This window comes from Lithobates pipiens, unplaced genomic scaffold (assembly GCF_037356315.1).
Source record: "Lithobates pipiens isolate NorthernLeopardFrog02 unplaced genomic scaffold, aLitPip1_a1.2 Scaffold_35, whole genome shotgun sequence".
NCBI lineage: Eukaryota > Metazoa > Chordata > Amphibia > Anura > Ranidae > Lithobates > Lithobates pipiens.
Window position 1 is genome coordinate 18,291,878 of NW_027507811.1, and position 21,704 is coordinate 18,313,581.

At 44.6% G+C, this 21,704-nt stretch overlaps 3 protein-coding genes across 3 annotated transcripts in view; all 3 read right to left on the bottom strand.

Annotated features, from left to right (window-relative positions):
* Nucleotides 1-21,704, bottom strand: part of LOC143955180 (uncharacterized) — a 275,659-nt gene that overhangs the window by 144,848 nt on the left and 109,107 nt on the right.
* The window catches only part of LOC143955400 (uncharacterized), an 85,764-nt gene that overhangs the window by 49,109 nt on the left and 14,951 nt on the right, over nucleotides 1-21,704 (bottom strand).
* Nucleotides 1,341-7,329, bottom strand: LOC143955593 (uncharacterized). Its single transcript, XM_077465676.1, has 6 exons — nucleotides 7,206-7,329; nucleotides 6,992-7,089; nucleotides 6,761-6,901; nucleotides 6,500-6,643; nucleotides 5,948-6,089; nucleotides 1,341-4,561 (listed from the first exon to the last, which is right to left on the bottom strand). The coding sequence occupies exons 1-6, from the start codon at nucleotides 7,288-7,290 to the stop codon at nucleotides 3,057-3,059; spliced, it is 2,115 nt and encodes a 704-aa protein (XP_077321802.1). The 5' UTR covers nucleotides 7,291-7,329; the 3' UTR covers nucleotides 1,341-3,056.

Consider the following 21,704-nt stretch of genomic DNA (forward strand, 5'->3'; position numbering starts at 1 on the left):
CGGTGCTCCATAGGCATTCAAGGGGCTACACAAGCACTCAGGGAAAAAGATGCCATACAGTGCTTGAGTTGGTCTGCTTAGGGGACAGGAGCCACACTGGGGCAGAGATTCTGTCAGCTCTGCAGGGGCAGGTTCAGAGGTGGTTGATGCCACACCAGCTTCAGCCAGGAATGGTTGTATGCGACAATGGCACCAACCTCCTCTCCGCCTCCGACAGGGACACTTGACCCATGTTCCCTGTTTGGCTCATGTCCTGAATTTGGTGGTGCGGCAGTTCTTGAGCCAGTACCCGGGCTTACAGGTTCTCTTGAGGCATGCCAGGAAAGTCTGTGGTCATTTCCGCCGGTCACACAATGCCAGTGCTCGGCTGGCTGACATTCAAAGAGAATGCAACCTGCCCAAGAACCGCCTCATTTGTGACATGCCCACCAGGTTGAAGTCAACGTTGGCCATGCTGCAGCGGCTGCACTCGCAGCAGAGGGCCATCAATCAGTACCTGTGTGAGTATGGCACCAGGACAGGGTCAGGGGAGCTTGGCTCTTTTTCGCCACGTTAGTGGCTACTGATCAAGCATGCATGCACTGTCCTGTCACCATTTGAGGAATCCACGAGGATGATGAGCAGTGACAGTGCATGCATCAGTGATAATGTCCCTCTCGTCTTCCTGTTGGAGCACACACTTCATGGAATAATGGACAGGGCACTTGAGGCAGAACAGCGGGAGGAAGAAGAGGAGGACTTCCTTATCTCTCAAGGCCCCCTTTATCCAGATACTAGTATTCCTGCAGGCCCGCCGATCACACGGGAAGAGGAGGAGGAGGATTGTGTCTGCATGGAGCTCTCTTCAACCATCCACACTACATTCTCCGACAGCTCTCCTCCACCATCCATGTTAAAGTAAAGTGCAGCGCTAAAATATGAGTACAATTCTTTTGAAAAATTTACAAAAAGAAATAAATGTCCAAAAGTGAAAATATGGGGACTAATGTAGGTCCTAATATTGATAAACCAAAAAGTGTCCAGTGAAATGAAAAAAAAAAAAACAATCCAGGTGTATGGAAATAATAATATATCAGACTGCAAGTGTCATATAATTAGTGAAAATTGATAGAAGATCCATCACCAAAGTTACCAATCGCTTACCGGAACGATTGAATTCATATTATACACCAAATGAGTCAATCAGGCTTTTGTTAGGTACCAGGGATGGTTCAGACTCACAGCAAAGGCTCAATCTCTAGGGGTTGTTCAGACCAGTGGATATCAGCAGATAGGACAATATATAGGGCAGACAGCCCAACCAGTAGATATGGAAAGAAAAAGGAGGGCACATAGCGTAATTCTGTATGGAATACATTAAATTTAATCAGAAAATATAAAGGTTACACTCACATTTCCAAATATAAAAAAGAGAGCTTAAAAGACAGAAACAGCGGAATCAGCTAGACTTCACAAAAAAAAAAACATCCACAATACATTTTCCAACAGCTCTCCTCCACCATCCACACTACATTCTCCGACAGATCTCCTCCACCATTCACACTACATTCTCAGACAGATCTCCTCCCACCATCCACACTACATTCTCCGACAGATCTCCCCCACCATCCACACTACATTCTCCGACAGATCTCCTCCACCATCCACACTACATTCTCCGACAGATCTCCTCCACCATCCACACTACATTCTCCGACAGATCTCCTCCCACCATCCACACTACATTCTCCGACAGATCTCCTCCACCATCCACACTACATTCTCCGACAGATCTCCTCCACCATCCACACTACATTCTCCGACAGATCTCCTCCACCATCCACACTACATTCTCCGACAGATCTCCTCCACCATCCACACTACATTCTCCGACAGCTCTCCTCCACCATCCACACTACATTCTCCGACAGATCTCCTCCACCATCCACACTACATTCTCCGACAGATCTCCTCCACCATCCACACTACATTCTCCGACAGCTCTCCTCCATCATCCACACTACATTCTCCGACAGATCTCCTCCACCATCCACACTACATTCTCCGACAGATCTCCTCCACCATCCACACTACATTCTCTGACAGCTCTCCTCCACCGTCCACACTACATTCTCCGACAGCTCTCCTCCCACCATCCACACTGCATTCTCCGACAGCTCTCCTCCACCGTCCACACTACATTCTCTGACAGATCTCCTTCACCATCCACACTGCATTCTGCGACAGATCTCCTCCACCATCCACACTACATTCTCCGACAGATCTCCTCCACCATCCACACTACATTCTCCAACACCTCTCCTCCACCATTCACACTACATTCTCCGACAGATCTCCCCCACCATCCACACTACATTCTCCGACAGATCTCCTCCACCATCCACACTACATTCTCCGACAGATCTCCTCCACCATCCATACTACATTCTCCAACAGATCTCCTCCACCATCCACACTATATTCTCCAACAGATCTCCTCCCACCATCCATACTACATTCTCCGACAGCTCTCCTCCACCGTCCACACTACATTCTCCGACAGATCTCCTCCCACCATCCACACTACATTCTCCGACAGATCTCCTCCACCATCCACACTACATTCTCCGACAGATCTCCTCCACCATCCACACTACATTCTCCGACAGATCTCCTCCCACCATCCACACTACATTCTCTGACAGATCTCCTCCACCATCCACACTACATTCTCTGACAGCTCTCCTCCACCATCCACACTACATTCTCCGACAGATCTCCTCCCACCATCCACACTACATTCTCCGACAGATCTCCTCCACCATCTACACTACATTCTCCGACAGATCTCCTCCACCATCCACACTACATTCTCCGACAGATCTCCTCCACCATCCACACTACATTCTCCGACAGATCTCCTCCCACCATCCACACTACATTCTCTGACAGATCTCCTCCACCATCCACACTACATTCTCTGACAGCTCTCCTCCACCATCCACACTACATTCTCCGACAGATCTCCTCCCACCATCCACACTACATTCTCCGACAGATCTCCTCCACCATCCACACTACATTCTCTGAGAGTGAGCATAGGGATGCTCACTGGTGTGAATTCTTTGATGTTTAACAAGTACTCCTTTATGAGTGAAAGATTTCCCGCACTCCGAACATGAGTAGGGACGCTCACCTGTGTGAATTCTCTGATGTGTATCAAAATGATCTTTCTTAAGGAAAGATTTCCCACACTCTGAACATGAATAAGGACGTTCACCCATGTGAAATCTTTGGTGTTGCACAAAGTTTCCTTTCTGAGTGAAACATTTCCCGCAGTCTGAACATGAATAAGGACGCTCACCCGTGTGAATCTTCTGATGAGTAAGAAGAGTATTTTTCTTATGAAAAGATTTCCCACATTCTGAACATGAATAAGGACGGTCACCAGTGTGAATTTTCTGATGTTTAACAAGGTCTCCTTTATGAATGAAAGATTTCCCGCACTCTGAACATGAATAAGGACGCTCACCTGTGTGAATTCTCTGATGAGTAAGAAGAGAATTTTTCTTAACGAATGATTTGCCACACTCTGAACATGAATAAGGACGCTCACCCGTATGAAATCTTTGGTGTTGCACAAAGTTTCCTTTCTGAGCAAAAGATTTCCCGCACTCTGAACACGAATAAGGACGCTCACCTGTGTGAATCCTCTGATGAGTAAGAAGGTTATTTTTTTTAAGGAAACATTTCCCGCACTCTGAACATAAAAAAGGACGCTCACCCGTGTGAATTCTCTGATGTTTGACAAGGTCTCCTTTGTAAGTGAAAGATTTCCCACACTCTGAACATGAATAAGGACGGTCATCCATGTGAATTTTATGATGTTCAACAAGATGTCTTTTATGAGTGAAAGATTTCCCACACTCTGAACATGAAAAAGGACGCTCACCCGTATGAGTTCTGTGATGATCAACAAGATGTCTTTTATGAGTGAATGATTTCCCGCACTCTGAACATGAATAAGGACGCTCACCCGTGTGAACTCTCTGATGAGTAAGAAGATTATGTTTCTTAAGGAAAGATTTCCCGCACTCTGGACAAGAATAAGGGCGCTCACCTGTGTGAGTTCTCTGATGTTTAAGAAGGCCACTTTTATTGGTGAAAGATTTCCCGCACTCTGAACAAGGGAAAGGACGCTCACCAATGTGAATTCTCCGGTGCTGAAGAAGTTGTCTTTTCTTAGTGAAATATTTCCCGCACTCTGAACACGGGAATAGATTGTGACCTCGGTGATCTCCTTCATGGGGTGAGGAAGTTTCCTCGGGATTAGAAGGATCTGTTGATGGATCTGCAGTGTGAGATCTTACATGGATATTTCCAATCATAGTATGTGATTGATGAGAAGATTCCCCCTGATCAGAGGGATCCATTGATGTCTCCGGACAGGAAGGTCTGTGATGTATATTTTGTGTATTTGGATTTCCTCCTGGAGGATCCTGTGTGATGACATTATCTTCTGACTTACAATCAGCAGATAATAGAAGACGTCTCTCCGAGGAATTCCTGACATCACATCCATCTGTTGGAAAGAAGTAAAAAAATAGAATAAATCTCAGTAGATGACAAATAAGTGGAGTTTTGGCTCCTCCTCCCCGTCGGTGGAATAAGTGGAAATGCCGATCTCACAGCTGGGCTCCTGTTCTCCCTCCAAAATCAACCAGAAAAGTCTTCACACCGAGTCCATATATCATCTGCTAATTCTATAATAATAAATAGCTATGACTGAGGCTTCATTATCCAAAACGCGTTAGTGGTTTGTTACTACATCGGATTGGCCGGATTTTAAATTATAAAGAATTTGTAGATCCTGTATGGAAAAGGGAGGGGGAGGGATAATATAAATGCACTCACAAAAGTACCAAATGACAGGTTGGTTGGAGTAACTGAGACTTAATCAGAGAGCTGGCGCCCTCTAATGGTACACATCCAGCCTTGGCTTGGCTGGAGAAGTGAAGTCAGGCGGAGGAGTTCGGCCGTACTTTTGGTTTTTGGACGCCATTCACAGAATTCTACAGTTGTATTATTACACAGTTCTACTCTCCTAATACGCAGATAGACCACGAGGTCCGGTCTCCTCCTACATACAGTCTCTCACAAAAGTGAGTACACCCCTCACATTTCTGTAACTATTTTCTTCTATCTGTTCATGTGACAACACTGAAGAAATGACACTTGTCTACAATGTAAAGTAGTAAGTGTACAGCTTGTATAACAGTGTAAATTTGCCGTCCTCTCAAAATAACATAACACACGGCCATTAATGTGTAAACCACTGGCAACAAAAGTGAGTACACCCCCTAAGTGAAAATGTCCAAATTGGGCCCAAAGTGTCAATATTTTTTGTGGCCACCATTAATTTCCAGCACGGCCTTTTCCCTCTTAGACATGGAGCTCACCAAAGCTTCACAGGTCACCACTGGAGTCCTCTTTCCCTCCTCCATGATGACATCACGGAGCTGGTGGGTGTTGGAGACCTTGCGCTCCTCCACCTTCCATTTGAGGATGCCCCACAGATGCTCAATAGGGTTTAGGTCTGGAGACATGCTTGGCCAGTCCATCACCTTTATCCTCAGCTTCTATAGCAAGGCAGTGGTCATCTTGGAGGTGTGTTTGTGGTGGTTATCATGTTGGAATACTGCCCTGCAGCCCAGTCTCTGAAGGGAGGGGATCATGCTCTGCTTCAGTATGTCACAGTACATTTTGGCATTCAGGATAAGTCACTAATACAACAGTTAGAATACCTTGCAACACCACACATTAAACCTTTATTAGGTAAACACAAATTAAACCTTTTAGGACCTGCCTACAGGACGATGGGAAGATCTGATAATTATCTAACATTTTTCCTGATGAATTTCTGAAAATAAGACTGTGAGCTGTTTTTTCCGTAGTGTCTGTTACTTACTTGTGTCGATAGGTGGAGAAATTTCTTCCTGTTCACTTTTCATAATCATCCCGACCTCCTCCATGCGCAGCTGATCACCCCCCACATACGTCTCCACTTCTTCCTCTTTAACCTCAGATTTTATATTAATCCGTTCTTCACCCTACACCAAAAATAATAGAAAATATCTATTAAAGTCAACTCAAGGTGGATAAAAAAACACAGATGACAGCAGCTCTGCATTTATTACTATATCTTTAAATGTGCTTTTTTTTATAATTTCAGGAGCTAGAAACCTCAGATGTAGAGGTAAGCATTAGAACAAGAAACTACATAGAACGTCATCTCACAGCTTAGGATACAGATTTAGGTCTGCAGGCCAAGTTCTACCCCCCTGATCATGGGAAGGGAGGGTGTGATTTTCCTGTGTGGAATCCCGGGAATACAGAAAAGGGGGACATCTCTCACTCTAAACCCCAAAGATGATAAAATACATTTATAAAATGGAGCAAGCAGAATGTCATCTTATAATTTAAGATACATTTCTAGGTGGACATGTTCAGTCCCATCTACCTGATGATGGTGGGGGATGGGGTGATCCTCCTGTGTGGAATCCCGGGAATACAGAGGATCGCCCTCCTCCATAGACTGCTGGTCCCCAAACAAATCTTCTTCCTCCTCTTTACCCTCAACTTTGATGTCTTTCAGTTCTTCACTCTAAACCCCAAGGATGACAGAACAGAATCATAAGAAAGAGCAAAAGATTACAGAGCAGAATGTTATCTTAAGGTTTAGGATACATTTTTATTTGGACATGTTCAGTTCCATCTCTACCTGATGATGGTGAGGTATGGGGTGATCTTCCTGCGTGGAATCCCGGGAATACGGAGGTTCGCCCTCCTCCATAGACTGCTGATCCCCAAACATCTCTTTTTCCACTTTAACCTCAACTTTGATGTCCTTCAGTTCTTTACCCTAAAACACAAATATGATAGAATTATATTGTAAAAGGAAATAAGAGAATTCTATAAAGTATTTGAGTTGTAGCTGCTCATTCCCACCTACCTGATGATGGTGGGGGATGGTGTGATCTTCCTGTGTGGAATCCCGGGAATACAGAGGACGGGGACATCTCTCTGGTGGGTTCCCATTACTGGATCCATCTGTAGGAAACACACACACTGACTGAATACATTGTTTCTATGTGTTTATCAGATGATGGGGGATCTAGGTGGATCCTCCGTACTGCTCTCTCCTTTACAATAAAGTCTCCTCTTACCCGGTGATGTGAGGGGCGGCTGATTCTCCATCATGACGTCCTTGTAGAGATCCTTGTGTCCTTCTAAATACTCCCACTCCTCCATGGAGAAATAGACAGTGACATCCTGACACCTTATAGGAACCTGACACACACAATGATACAGTCACCATCCAGACACATCCCTTGTCTGTTACTGGATAATGTCCCAGAATTCCCGGCACCGCTCACCTCTCCTGCCAGCAGATCAATGATCTTGTTGATGACTTCTAGAGTCTTGTTCTAACTGTTTTGCTTCGGGTTCAGGGAATGAGGTGAAGGCGCTGTAATGGTTAAATGGTCACCGGACTTCACTGAAGGAAAATTTTGTATAGAAAGAACAACACTAATGTCATGTGACCTCCCAGAATCCTCCTCACCTCTCCGGTCAGGTCTGTGTTTTATTAATAGAGATAAGAGTGATGTCATGTGACCTCCCAGAATCCTCCTCACCTCTCCGGTCAGGTCTGTGTTTTATTAATAGAGATAAGAGTGATGTCATGTGACCCCCCAGAATCCTCCTCACCTCTCTGGTTAGCAGGTAGATGATCTCCAGGTTGAAGTTTAAAGTAGAATTCCAGCTAAAGCCTAACTAGTGTTAAAAATGTTCCCTCCCCTCCTAACACCTATACTAAATAACCTGTGTAAAAAAAAAAGATGTATATACTTATACTTACCTATTTTCAGGCCGCTTCAGTCCGGTCACATGATCCCATTTATCATGCAGTGTCGGCTGCAGGGGAATAAATAGAATGCCCAACAACGGCTGTGAAAGCCAGGAGCCATGACATGGTGCAGCCACTGTGAGTGATCCCTCCTCTTCCCTGCAGCTTCTGCTGGCTGATACATGGAAGCTGAATCACGTCACCGGACCAGAGTGAGTAGGTAAGTATATAAATTTGTTTTACCTGGGATAATTTATATAGGTGTTTGGAGGGATGAGAGAACATTTTTAGGACTATTTAAGCTTAACTAGAATTGTACTTTAATATCCCCTCAGTCATGTGACTCGGGTCCTCCTCCATCCCCATTGATGTGATCGACACAAGACTCTGATCTCTGTAGACAGATCATATAGCGCCCTCACTGGTCATTAGAACTCATAGACCGGTAGAGATTCATTTTAACCCCTCCGTCCAAAGGTGAGGGAGATTTACAACAGTGTGTTGTGTTAATAAATACCAAATATATTCAGCATTAAAACCACAAGTGATGCAAAAACAAAAACAACTATAATACCTAAAATTGTAATTATGCAACAAATAATATTTCTGTGTGTTTTGCAATAACTCTTTAAATATTGTATATTATATTTAATGGTATTAATAAGGTAGTGAGAAGTTCTCTATATGGAGACATATAGTGGAATATATCTCTGTATACAGGTAATATTTCTGTATTATTATAATATATAATAAAACCTTCTCTTTCGAGAAACCTATCCTGCCTCCACCTAATAACTGTACTTTTATTTTCTCCTTCTGCTCTTTCCGCACATTTATTACCATTTGTATTACTTGACCCTGCCATTTAGATTGTAAGCTCTAATGACTCTGAGTCCTCTTGTATTGAATTGCATTGTAACTGTACTGTCTGCCCTCATTTTGTAAAGCGCTGCACAGACTGTTGGCGCTATATACATCCTGTATAATTATAATATACAGTATGTGTGTATCAGCATCTGTTGGAGATAAAAGACATCCCAATGACTACAGAGGAAGAGGACGGACATGACGGGGGGGTGGGGGGGGGGGGTGGGGGGGGTTACTGGGTGTAAATATAAAATAAGATCTTATTACCCCCTCCAGCAATGTCTTTTCTCTACTTCTCCCCGACTCGACACTCACTCGGAACTTCCTTTTTATACTGCAACATCACTTCCTGTCTGCATCTGACATCACTTCCTCCCCAGCTATGATATCACTTCCTGTCTTGGTACAATCACACTCTTCCTGCCTCCTAGTTCCACTGGATATAATTGTAAAAGATCTCCACCATCAGAGTAATGTCAGGTCACTATGTGAATATTATAAGATAAGGCTGTAACCATGTAACCATCTTCAAAAAAATGCTGGTAAAAGCACAGAAAAATTAAGTATGGTAATTGCTTACTTTGCTGTGTTTTTCCTCAATAGCATTGTGTGTTTATATGTCTGTAAGAAGTACAGTGAGATTCAAGTGTAAATTCATCTTTACAGAAAATCTGTATGGTGAACTTACACTGGACCATGGTTGCCAACTGTCCCGAATTTCCTGGGGCATTCCCGGGATTCAGACCCTTTACCCGGTTTTCGCGATTCCTGGGAAATGTCCCGGGAAATCTTTGTTTTAACGCTTTTTCGCCGCCGCTAGAGTACCGTGGCTGGCAGAGACGTCTCCACAGGCTGCCATTTTGCAGAAGACCAGAACGCCAGGTGGCTGCAAATAGAAATTGAGCTGCGACACTGCCCACCTCCCACCCCGCTGCTGGTCTAACAGTCTGTGACATGTTGTGGGAAAGGCCGTGGGGTGGGGGGGTGGACAGCCTCAATTTCTATTGGCAGGCACCCGGCCGGCTCCGCCTATTGTTTCACGCTGCCTGTTAGAGTCTCCGCTGCTGGGGGAGGGGGCTGCTTCACTGTGGGACACACCTAATGTAAGGGGGGCTTTTCCACTGGGGGACACACCTGATGTAAGGGGGGCTTCTCCACTGGGGGACACCTGATGTAGGGGGGCTTCTCCACTGGGGGATACCGGATGTAAGGGGGGCTTCTCCACTGGGGGACACCGGATGTAAGCGGGGGGCTTCTCCACTGGGGGACACCTGATGTAAGGGGGCTTCTCCACTGGGGGACACTGGATGTAAGGGGGGCTTCTCCACTGGGGGACACCGGATGTAAGGGGTGCTTCTCCACTGGGGACACCGGATGTAAAGGGGGGCTTCTCCGCTGGGGGGGACACAGGATGTAAGCAGGGCTTCTCCACTGGGGGACACTGGATGTAAGGGGGGCTTCTCCACTGGGGGACACCTGATGTAAGGGCAGCTTCTCCACTGGGGGACACCGGATGTAAGGGGGGCTTCTCCACTGGGGGACACCGGATTTAAGGGGGCTTCTCCACTGGGGTACAATGGATGTAAGGGGGCTTCTCCACTGGGGGACACCTGATGTAAGGGGGGCTTCTCCACTGGGGACACTGGATGTAAGGGGGGCTTCTGCACCGGGGGACACCTGCTGTAAGGGGGGCTTCTCCACTAGAGGACACCAGATGTAAGGGGGTCTGCTCCACTGAGGGACACCTGATGTAAGGGGGGCTTCTCCACTGGGGGACACCTGATGTAAGAGGGGCTTCTCCACTGGGAGACACCAGATGTAAGGGGGGCTTCTCCACTGGGGGACACCGGATTAAGGGGGGCTTCTCCACTGGGGGACACCGGATGTAAAGGGGGGCTTCTCCACTGGGGGGAACACCGGATGTAAGCAGGGCTTCTCCACTGGGGGACACTGTATGTAAGGGGGGCTTCTCCATTGGGGGACACCTGATGTAAGGGCAGCTTCTCCACTGGGGGACACCGGAGTAAGGGGGGCTTCTCCACTTGGGACACCGGATGTAAAGGGGGCTTCTCCACTGGGGGACACCTGTTGTAAGGGGGGCTTCTCCACTGGGGGACACCAGATGTAAGGGGGTCTGCTCCACTGAGGGACACCAGATGTAAGGGGGGCTTCTCCACTGGGGGACACCTGATGTAAGAGGGGCTTATCCACTGGAGGACACCAGTTATAAGGGGGGCTTCTCCACTGGGGGACACGGGATTAAGGGGGGCTTATCCACTGGGGGACACCGGATGTAAGGGGGGCTTCTCCACTGGGGAACACTACATGTAAAGGAGGGCTCCGCTGCTGGGGACACCAGATGTAAGGAGGGGCTTCGCTGCCAGGGACACAGATCTGTAAGGAGGTCCTCTGCTTCTGGGGGCACCTGATGTAAGGACAGACTCTGCGGGGGCACCTGATGTAAGGACAGACACTGCTGGGGGCACCTGATGTAAGGACGGACTCTGCTGGGGGCACCTGATGGCAGGTGACAGGCTGAGGGGTCCCACTGATTCTGGATTATGGGGAGTTGAATGATTTCATTCTATATTACAATGTAATAATAGTAATAATGTGCTTCAATCATCCTGACACAACAACCATGGTGCTGGGATGATTGAAGCGCTAACACCAGGTGTTTGGAGTATCTTTATCTGTTGATTTGTTAAACTCTGGAATACACATTTCTATTGTGGTGTAGGATCTGGACCAGCTGTCCCTCCATCCCTCTTTCCTTCCTTCTCTCTCCCTCCCTCCCTCTTTCTTTCTCCATCTCTCATTCATCTCAGACTTTAACCACACCCCATTTAAACCACTGGCATATAAGTCACGCCCACTATTGTACATAAACCACACCTATTCACTTTTTTAATTTTTAACCTATACCACGCCCACAAGCATGCCCTGCCCCCTAATTATAAGAAGACTCCGCCTACAGCCAAAAGAGTGTCCCAATTTTTTTTTTTTACCATGTTGGCAACTATGCTGGACCCCCTTCCCACTAACCTGGAATGCTGCGATCTCCCATTCTGATAGATCATATAACCGCTTTACCAATCAGGGGATTTGAAATCGCCACGGCTTTCTCTCCTCTACGCCCATGGTGACAGGTCAGCGTGCGCACATCTGACAACCAATTAGAATGCTCCTATATGTACCTCCTGATGAGATACGTTTAGAAGATTATGACAAGGGGATTTCTAAGCCACGAAACCGGTGAGGCAGCTTTACGAGGGCTCATACTGGGAGATCACCGTGGTCCAGGTCAGCTGGGATGGGGAGGGGGTCCTGTGTAAGTTCACATCACAGATTTTTCTGTAAAGGTGAACTTACCCTTTAACGACTGCATATTTAGGATGTAACTGGTCTACAATCGGCTCTGCAATTCGAAAAAATTGGTTTATGTTTAGATGTATCTGGTCTACGAGCTAGCAGCTATTTGATGAACAGTTGGATAAATGGTTCTATATTTAGGATGTATCTGGTCTTTAAACAAGAGGCTCTGGATGGACAGTTGGACAAATGGTTCTATATTTAGAATTTATCTGATCTATAAACCTGTCAGGAACCATGAACCAGACCGAGACAGAAGTACAGTAGAATCACACTTGTTTATTAATAAAAATAAAAGTAATAATAGAGTAAGCGTAGTCAAAGCATAGCAAGAGTCCAGTAACCGCATTGGTTATTCAGCCAAGCCAGATTTCAGTAACCAGATTGGATAATCAGTCAGGCCAGAAGTCAGGGATCCAAGTAGAGGAACAGCAAGCAGTATAAGGAGCCAGGAGGGATGTCAGCAAAGCCAGTCTTTAAACAGGAATGCAAAAGATGGTTTCTAGTGATGTGAGCAAGGCAAAGGCAGAGATCAAGTGAGCTAAGTAGACAGGACTGACGAGCAGAAGCAACAACAGCTGGGTAACTGTGGAGAGAGATGGGAGTTAGAAATTAGCCGGCAGCTGAGCGGCCAGCTCAGAGAAGGAAGGGCTGAGCCCAGCCCTGACAAAACCAGAGGCTGTGGATGGACAGTTGGATAAATGGCTCTATATTTAGGATGTATCTGGTCTATAAACCAGAAGCTCTGGATGTACATTTGGATAAATGGCTCTATATTTAGAATGGATTGGGTCTATAAACCAGAGGCTCTGGATAGACAGTTGGATAAATGGCTCTATATTTAGGGTGTATCTGGTCTATAAACCAGAGGCTCTGGATGGACAGTTGGATAAATGGTTCTATATTTAGGATGTATCTGGTCTATAAACCAGATGCTCTGGATGGACAGTTGGATAAATGGTTCTATATTTAGGATGTATCTGGTCTATAAACCAGAAGCTCTGGATGTACGTTTGGATAAATGGCTCTATATTTAGAATGGATTGGGTCTATAAACCAGAGGCTCTGGATGGACAGTTGGATAAATGGCTCTATATTTAGGGTGTATCTGGTCTATAAACTAGAACCAGAGGCTCAGGATGGACAGTTATTATTATACAGGATTTATATAGCGCCAACAGTTTGCACGGCGCTTAACAACATGAAGGCAGACAGTACAGTTACAATACAATTCAATACAGGAGGAATCAGAGGGCTCTGCTCATTAGAGCTTACAATCTAGAAGGGAGGGTCAATGAAACAAAAGGTAGTAACTTTGGGACATGAGCTGATGGAGAAAATGAAAATACAGTTGTTAGGTGTGGGTAGAATATGCTTCTCTGAAGAGGAAGGTTTTCAGGGAAGCTAATAGAGTGGGAGATAATTGGACAAGTTGGGGTAAGGAGTTCCATAGGATTGGAGAGGCTCTAGAAAAGTCCTAGAGGTGAGCATGTGATGAGAGAGCTAGAGAGCAGGAGGTCTTGAAAGGAATGAAGAGAACGATTAGGTTGGTATTTTAAGACTAGGCTAGTGATCTAGCTAGGGGCTGGGCTGTGGATGGCTTTTTAAGTACTTGTTAGTATTTCGAATTTAATTAATTGGGTGAGCAGAAGCCAGTGGAGGGATTGACAAAGAAGAGTAGCAGACACAGAGCGATTGGTAAGGTGGATGAGTCTGGTAGCAGCATTCATGATGGATTGAAGAGATGATAGACTATGTAAAGGTAAGCCAATGAGAAGGGAGTTGCAGTAGTCGAGGAGAGAGATAACCATGGAGTGAATTAAGAGCTTTGTTGTGTCATTGGTTAAAAAGGGACATATTTTAGAGATGTTCCGGAGGCTGAGATGGCAAGATTTGGACAGTGATTGGACGTGGGGCTTAAAGTAGATATCAGAGTTCATGACTACACCTAGGACCTTGGCATGTGGCGATGGGCTTATAGTTGTGCTATTGATTTTGACAGAAAGATCAGTTGGATAAATAACTATATTTAGGATGTATCTAGTTTATAAACCAGAGGCTTTGGATGTACAGTTGGATTAATGGTTCAATATGTAAAATGTATCCGGTCTATAAACCAGAGGCTCTGGGTGGACAGTTGGATAAATGGTTCTATATTTAGGATGTATCCGGTCTATAAACCAGAGGCTCTGGGTGGACAGTTGGATTAATGGTTCTATATTTAGGCTGTATCTGGTCCATAAACCAGAGGTTTTGGATGGACAGTTGGATAAATGGTTATATATTTAGAATGTATCTGATCTATAAACCTGTCAGAAATCATGAACCAGACCGAGACAGAAGTACAGTAAAATCACACTTGATTATCAATAAAAATAAACAAGGCAGAGATCAAGTGAGCTAGATGGCTTTAAGTAGGCAGGACTGATGAGCAGAATCAACAACAGCTGGGTAACAGTGGAGATAGATGGGAGTTGGCAATTAGCCGACAGCTGAGCAGCTAGCTCAGAGACGGAAGAGCTTAGCCCAGACCTGACAAAACCAGAGGCTCTGGCTGGACAGTTGGATAAATGGCTCTATATTTAGGATGTATCCAGTCTATAAACCAGAGGCTCTGGATGGACAGTTGGATAAATGGCTCTATATTTAGGATGTATCCAGTCTATAAACCAGAGGCTCTGGATGGACAGTTGGATAAATGGCTCTATATTTAGGATGTATCCAGTCTATAAACCAGAGGCTCTGGATGGACAGTTGGATAAATGGCTATATATTTAGGATGTATCTGGTCTATAAACCAGAGGCTCTGGATGGACAGTTGGATAAATGGCTCTATAATTAGGGTGTATCTGGTTTATATCTATATCCGTTTAATCTTTAAATTTGAAATTTTACACAAAAAAATTACTTTTTGTGTATCAGATGCATCATACATTCTCAATCACTCAGAAATTGCAGCTTGTCCATATAGGCTTTATGTCTGTGTTATAAATATCTAACATTTTCCTATCCTCATCTTTACAACTCACAAATGTTTGCTTCCAGGTGTAACGTGCTTGCTCTCTCCCTCAGGAATTGTGGCCTATCCAATAAAAGCTTCAAAGATGTGGCGCAAATCTGTGCATTTTTTTTCCCTTTACATTTTAAATAAATAGACATAATTTTCTTTTTTTTTTTAATAGACACAACACGTCTGCTCAAGAAACATACCTAGGAAATTGCAGCCTGTCCAGAAAGCCCTAACTGCTGCTGTACAAAACCGTGAAAATGTTCCCATCTTAGTCATGTAAAACCCCCTAATTTTATATTTCCAGATAAAATGCTCAGTCACTCAGAAACTGCAGTCTGTCTCTACCGGTTTAGGATCTGTGGTGCAAATAAATCAGTTCGTTTTCTGTTTTCAGTCTCCAAAAATATACATGATTGTTTCTATTCAGATGCAATGTGCTTGTTCTAACCCTCCGAAATTGCAGTGGCTTAAGAGGTTTGCTAAAAACGTGAATTTTTTCCTTACATTTGTGACACAAATATTTTGTTTTCAGGTGCAATAAGCCTGTTCAGAACTGTAATATTTTGGTCTCATCAGTCTCTGAAACAAGAGACACTCATTTTTTTTTTTATTTCCAGGTGTAATATGCCCATTCAGTAACTTTGAAAGTGAAGGCTGTCCATCTCTGGTGTAATCTGTAACATATTTACAGTTTCAATCTCCTATCAAATATATATATTTTTTTATTTGCAAATGCAGTGCTTGCTCTCTCCTTGAGAAATTTTGGATTATCCAAGAAAGGCGTTGAAGGTGTGCTGTAAATCTTCAAAAGGACAACTTTTTTTTACATAAAATCTGCCTGCTCTTTCCCTCTGGAATAGCTAACTATCTAATAGACAAGAAGATGTGCTTAAAATGTGTACTATGTTTCAGTCTTCAGTTATTTATTTAATCACCGTTAAAAATCTGCACGCTCCACCCAGCTGAAATTGCATCTTAGCAAAAAGAGGAGTACATACTGCCCAACAAATTAATTATGTTTTTCTTGCTTGTAGCTCTGGAAAATTACACTTTAATTTAGTTACATATAACACTGGCCAAGTGGCTTCCATTGTGGGCTTAGTAACAAAACCTACTGTGCATAGTGTGCATCGAGTCTGCAAAATGTTTCTGACTCTTGACTCTGAAATGATAAACAGATTTTTTTTTCAGAGTAACATACACCTCAAATTGGCAGGAAGTCTATACAATATTAAAGGCAGCTGTCTTTGAAATAATACTCTCTAGTTGTAATTTTAGGAAAAAAAGTTTGAATCATCCCTCCTCCCCCATAGATTGCTGCCCAAGGCCCAAATCAGTTTGCTTCCATACTGGGCCAAGTTTGGCTGTTGTCTCTGAAACACAGACTTTTATGGACTTTTTAGCTTCCTGAAAAGACCTTCTTCCTGCTGAACTATAATTTTTTATGTTTTTATTTTAGCATTACTACATATCCCTCAAGCCACTACCCTGCGTTTAACAATCTCTTGCTTATTTAGCCCAGAATGGCCATTACTGATATCTGAGGTTCAGCTTCAGAATTCAAACATGCTTAGCATTCGCTGAACCTGCACTGAATCAAACCAAAGTAGATTAGGTTTATCCCCATTTTTTTTTTAATTATGGCAAAACAAAAGAATGAAAAACAAACTGAAATTGATGCACAAATGTATAAAGTACACACATTAGTCGTATAAACAGACTTTATTTAATATCGGTCATATCCCTTCATAGTAATTTTACACATTTGACATCACTGTAAATTATCCTTTTATAGTTACTGGTGGATAATATATTTTCCCATTTTTATCCAAAGATATTGGACTTTTCGCTTATCCTTGGGGATTCCGCCACGTGCTTCCTGAAAGTGTTGTGTAAAGAGTAGAACCCAGATCTGGATAATTAGCCCGACCTACAGTGCTGAGAAGTCTATCACCAGGAATGAATGTAATAGGAAAGTATATGCAGCTCTTATCAGATCCAGTCTCTTATGGAGTTTTAAGCCCCATATACACTATCAATTTTTCCTTAAGATTTACCAAAACCAGATAATATGAGGTCAAACCTTAGGAGTTTCAATTTGTATGTAATCAGGCAGGCCCTTGCACTACATCAGGGGTCTCAAAGTGGTGGCCCTCCAGCTGTTTCGAAACTACAAGTCCCATCATGCCTCTACCTGTGGGAGTCATGCTTGTAACTGTTAGGCCGCGTACACACGGGCGGATTGTCCGCCCAACTAAGTTCGTCAGACAATCCGACAGACAGTCCGTTCAACTTTTGAATGAACGGACTTGACCACACACGATGAACAGAGAGTCCGCTGAAAACGTGCGCGATGATGTGTACAGCACGTACGACGGGACTAGAAAAACGACGTCCAATACACTGCAATGCAACCTTCGGCCGTGTAAACCCTTTCTGAGCATGCGCCATACTTAGTCCGTCCAACTTGCCTACACACGAGTGGACTGTCCGCTGAAACCAAGTTTGGACGGACAAAACCAAGTTTCAGCGGACAAAATTACGGAATTTCCGAAAGACAAAGTCCGTCGGACTGTCCGCTGAAAAAGTCCTCTGAAGCCCACACACGAGCGGATTGTCCGCTGAAACACGGTTCAGCGGACTAAGTTGGGCAGACAATCCGCCCGTGTGTACGCGGCCTTAGCCTTGCAATGCCTCATGGGACTTGTAGTTTCGCCACAGCTGGAGGGCAGCTGGTTTGAGACCCCTGCACTACATGGTTTTGGTACACCTGAAGGAAAAAAAAATCAGCTGAAAATCGGAGTGTCTATGGGGCATAACACTACAATGCAGAAAAGTCCTCAGCATGGCACCCTGGTAGGGACATTTCTTTATCATTAGTGTCTACATCCCCACCACACATTGTTCCCTCAGTAGTGTCCACATCACTAAACACTCTCTGCACCTCTTTGTTGGATCTCTTTTCTCGATGTCTGTATTACATTCTCTGGGAACTCTCCTCATCCACGCTAACAGAGTTTGGGAATATGTTCCCACTAGGGGCAGATGGCTGAGCAGGACTTAGTTGTAACAGATGGAGAGTCGGTGGCAAAAGCCACAGAGCAGACACAGAGAGCTCAATGAACCTGCTTGATTAGTGATGTTGAGAGCCCTGAGAAGGGCCAAGGTTCAGAATCTAAGGTACCTCTTAACCTTCTGCAGAGCTCCTAGACATGGACATGTTACACTGTGGGCATTTCCCAGGTTATTTATTTATCACTGGTTGTTTTATAGTGCTGACAATTGCTTTACATATAAACCTTTACATATATACATTGTACATTTACACTAGTCCCTGCTCTCAAAACTATGGGCCCTAACACACATTCATACATACAGTGCCTTGTGAAAGTATTCGGCCCCCTTGAACTTTTCAACCTTTTGCCACATTTCAGGCTTCGAACATAAAGATATAAAATTTTTATTTTTTGTGAAGAATCATCAACAAGTGGGACACAATTGTGAAGTGGAACGAAATCTATTGGATTTTTGAAACTTTTTTAACGAATAAAAAAATGAAAAGTGGGGCGTGCAAAATTATTCGGCCCCCTTGCGTTAATACTTTTTAGAGCCACCTTTTGCTGCGATTACAGCTGCAAGTCGCTTGGGGTATGTCTCTATCAGTTTTGCACATGGAGAGACTGAAATTCTTGCCCATTCTTCCTTGCAAAACAGCTCGAGCTCAGTGAGGTTGGATGGAGAGCGTTTGTGAACAGCAGTTTTCAGCTCTTTCCACAGATTCTCAATTGGATTCAGGTCTGGACTTTGACTTGGCCATTCTAACACCTGGATACGTTTATTTGTGAACCATTCCTTTGTAGATTTTGCTGTATGTTTGGGATCATTGTCTTGTTGGAAGATAAATCTCCGTCCCAGTTTCAGGTCTTTTGCAGACTCCAACAGGTTTTCATCCAGAATGGTCCTGTATTTGGCTGCATCCATCTTCCCCTCAATTTTAACCATCTTCCCTGTCCCTGCTGAAGAAAAGCAGGCCCAAACCATGATGCTGCCACCACCATGTTTGACAGTGGGGATGGTGTGTTGAGGGTGATGAGCGGTGATATCGTTTTGCATTGTGGGCAAAAAGTTGGATTTTGGTTTCATCTGACCAGAGCACCTTCTTCCACATGTTTGGTGTGTCTCCAAGGTGGCTTGTGACAAACTTTAGACGAGACTTTTTATGGATATCTTTGAGAAATGGCTTTCTTCTTGCCACTCTTCCATAAAGGCCAGATTTGTGCAGTGTACGACTGATTGTTGTCCTATGGACAGACTCTCCCACCTCAGCTGTAGTTCTCTGCAGTTCATCCAGAGTGATCATGGGCCTCTTGGCTGCATCTCCGATCAGTCTTCTCCTTGTCTGAGCTGAAAGTTTAGAGGGTCGGCCAGGTCTTGGTAGATTTGCAGTGGTCTGATACTCCTTCCATTTCAAAATGATCGCTTGCACAGTGCTCCTTGGGATGTTTAAAGCTTGGGAAATCTTTTTGTATCCAAATCCGGCTTTAAACTTCTCCACAACAGTATTACGGACCTGCCCGGTGTGTTCCTTGGTCTTCACGATGCTCTCTGCGCTTTCAACAGAACCCTGAGACTATCACAGAGCAGGTGCATTTATACAGAGACTTGATTACACACAGGTGGATTCTATTTATCACCATCAGTCATTTAGGACAACATTGGATCATTCAGAGATCCTCGCTGAACTTCTGGAGTCAGTTTGCTGCACTGAAAGTAAAGGGGCCGAATAATTTTGTACGCACCACTTTTCAGTTTTTTATTTGCTAAAAAAGTTTAAAATATCCAATAGATTTAGTTCCACTTCACAATTGTGTCCCACTTGTTGGTGATTCTTCACAAAAAAATTTAATTTTATATCTTTATGGTTGAAGCCTGAAATATGGCAAAAGGTTGAAAAGTTCAAGGGGGCCGAATACTTTCGCAAGGCACTGTACATACTAGGTCCTATTTACCTACCAGCATGTCTTTGGAGTGTAGGAGGAAACCCACACAGGCAAAGGGAGACATTGAACCAATGGCCCATGCGGGAGTGCAAATCACTTAGGTTGTGGTCCTCTGAATCCCCCAGGAATGCAGCTAGAGGTAACTAATGCCACATACAGATGGTAGGACATTCCGACAACAAAACCGTGGATTTTTTTCTGACGGATGTTGGCTCAAACTTGTCTTGCATACACACGGTCACACAAATGTTGTCAGAAATTCCGAACATCAAGAACGCGGTGCTGTACAAGAGGTATGACGAGCCACGAAAAATTAAGTTCAATAGCCAGTGCGGCTCTTCTGCTTGATTCCGAGCATGCGTAGAATTTTGTGAGTCGGAATTGTGTACACAGGATAGGAAGTTCCGGCAAGCTTTGTCGGGAAATTTGAGAACCAGCTCTCAAACATTTGTTGTCGGAAATTCCAACAGCAAATGTCTGATGGAGCATACACACGGTCGGAATTTCCGACAACAAGCTCACATCGAATATCTGTTGTCGGAAATTCCGACCGAGTGTACGCAGCATAAGCATATGCTGAATGGTGATCTTAGTGGCTGTGGGAAGAAGGACTCACCGGTCAGTGGGTAACACAGTCTAAGCAGCCAGGAATGTACAGAAGCACTGGGGATAGGTGGAGGAGCACAGAACACTTTAAGCAGGTTGAAGCCTAGGGATTGGGATCACTAAAGCAAAATGTGAAAAAAGGAGTGCATGGGTGTTGCTGGTAGGTAAACGCACATGTGCTGGCGTTCAGATATTGTCAGGACACAGAGAACACACTGGAAGCACAAAGTAAATAAACAAGTTCCTTGGAGTGAGGTGGTGGATACACAAAGAAGTAAGTAACACAGCAAGAGTTCACAGAGACACAGAGGAGGAATACAAACTGGGAGTGCACAGGTGCTGGTAAGAAGATGCCGAATCTAACTCACAGCGAAACACACCGGAGCACAGAAGAAGGTAACTGGCTGAAGTGTGGAGGGTGAAACAGTGGTGATGCAAGAATGGATGCTGGTAGGAATGCACAGTCACTGGAGTGGGATACAGACTGAGGAATAGGACAATGACTGGAGCAGGCTCAGGGTCTCAGGCTGGAGTACGCAGGAACCACGAGGCTGGGATAACTGAGGACGTTGGGAACACAGATGGCTGGACACACATCGGAAATGGCTCAAAGCTCTCCTCCACCATCCACACTACATTCTCCGACAGCTCTCCCCCACCATCCACACTACATTCTCCGACAGATCTCCCCCCACCATCCACACTACATTCTCCGACAGATCTCCTCCCACCATCCACACTACATTCTCCGACAGATCTCCTCCCACCATCCACACTACATTCTCCGACAGATCTCCTCCCACCATCCACACTACATTCTCTGACAGATCTCCTCCACCATCCACACTACATTCTCCGACAGCTCTCCTCCACCATCCACACTACATTCTCCGACAGATCTCCTCCACCATCCACACTACATTCTCTGACAGATCTCCTCCACCATCCACACTACATTCTC

Excerpts from the sequence above, each read along its gene's own strand:
- LOC143955593 (XM_077465676.1), bottom strand. The coding sequence starts at position 7,290 with ATGGAGGAGTGGGAGTATTTAGAAGGACACAAGGATCTCTACAAGGAC. Across the intron at positions 6,902-6,991 it reads CCATCCCCCACCATCATCAG|GGTAAAGAACTGAAGGACAT; the intron begins GTAGGTGGGAAT and ends TTTGTGTTTTAG. Across the intron at positions 6,090-6,499 it reads CCATCCCCCACCATCATCAG|GGTGAAGAACGGATTAATAT; the intron begins GTAGATGGGACT and ends TTTTTGGTGTAG.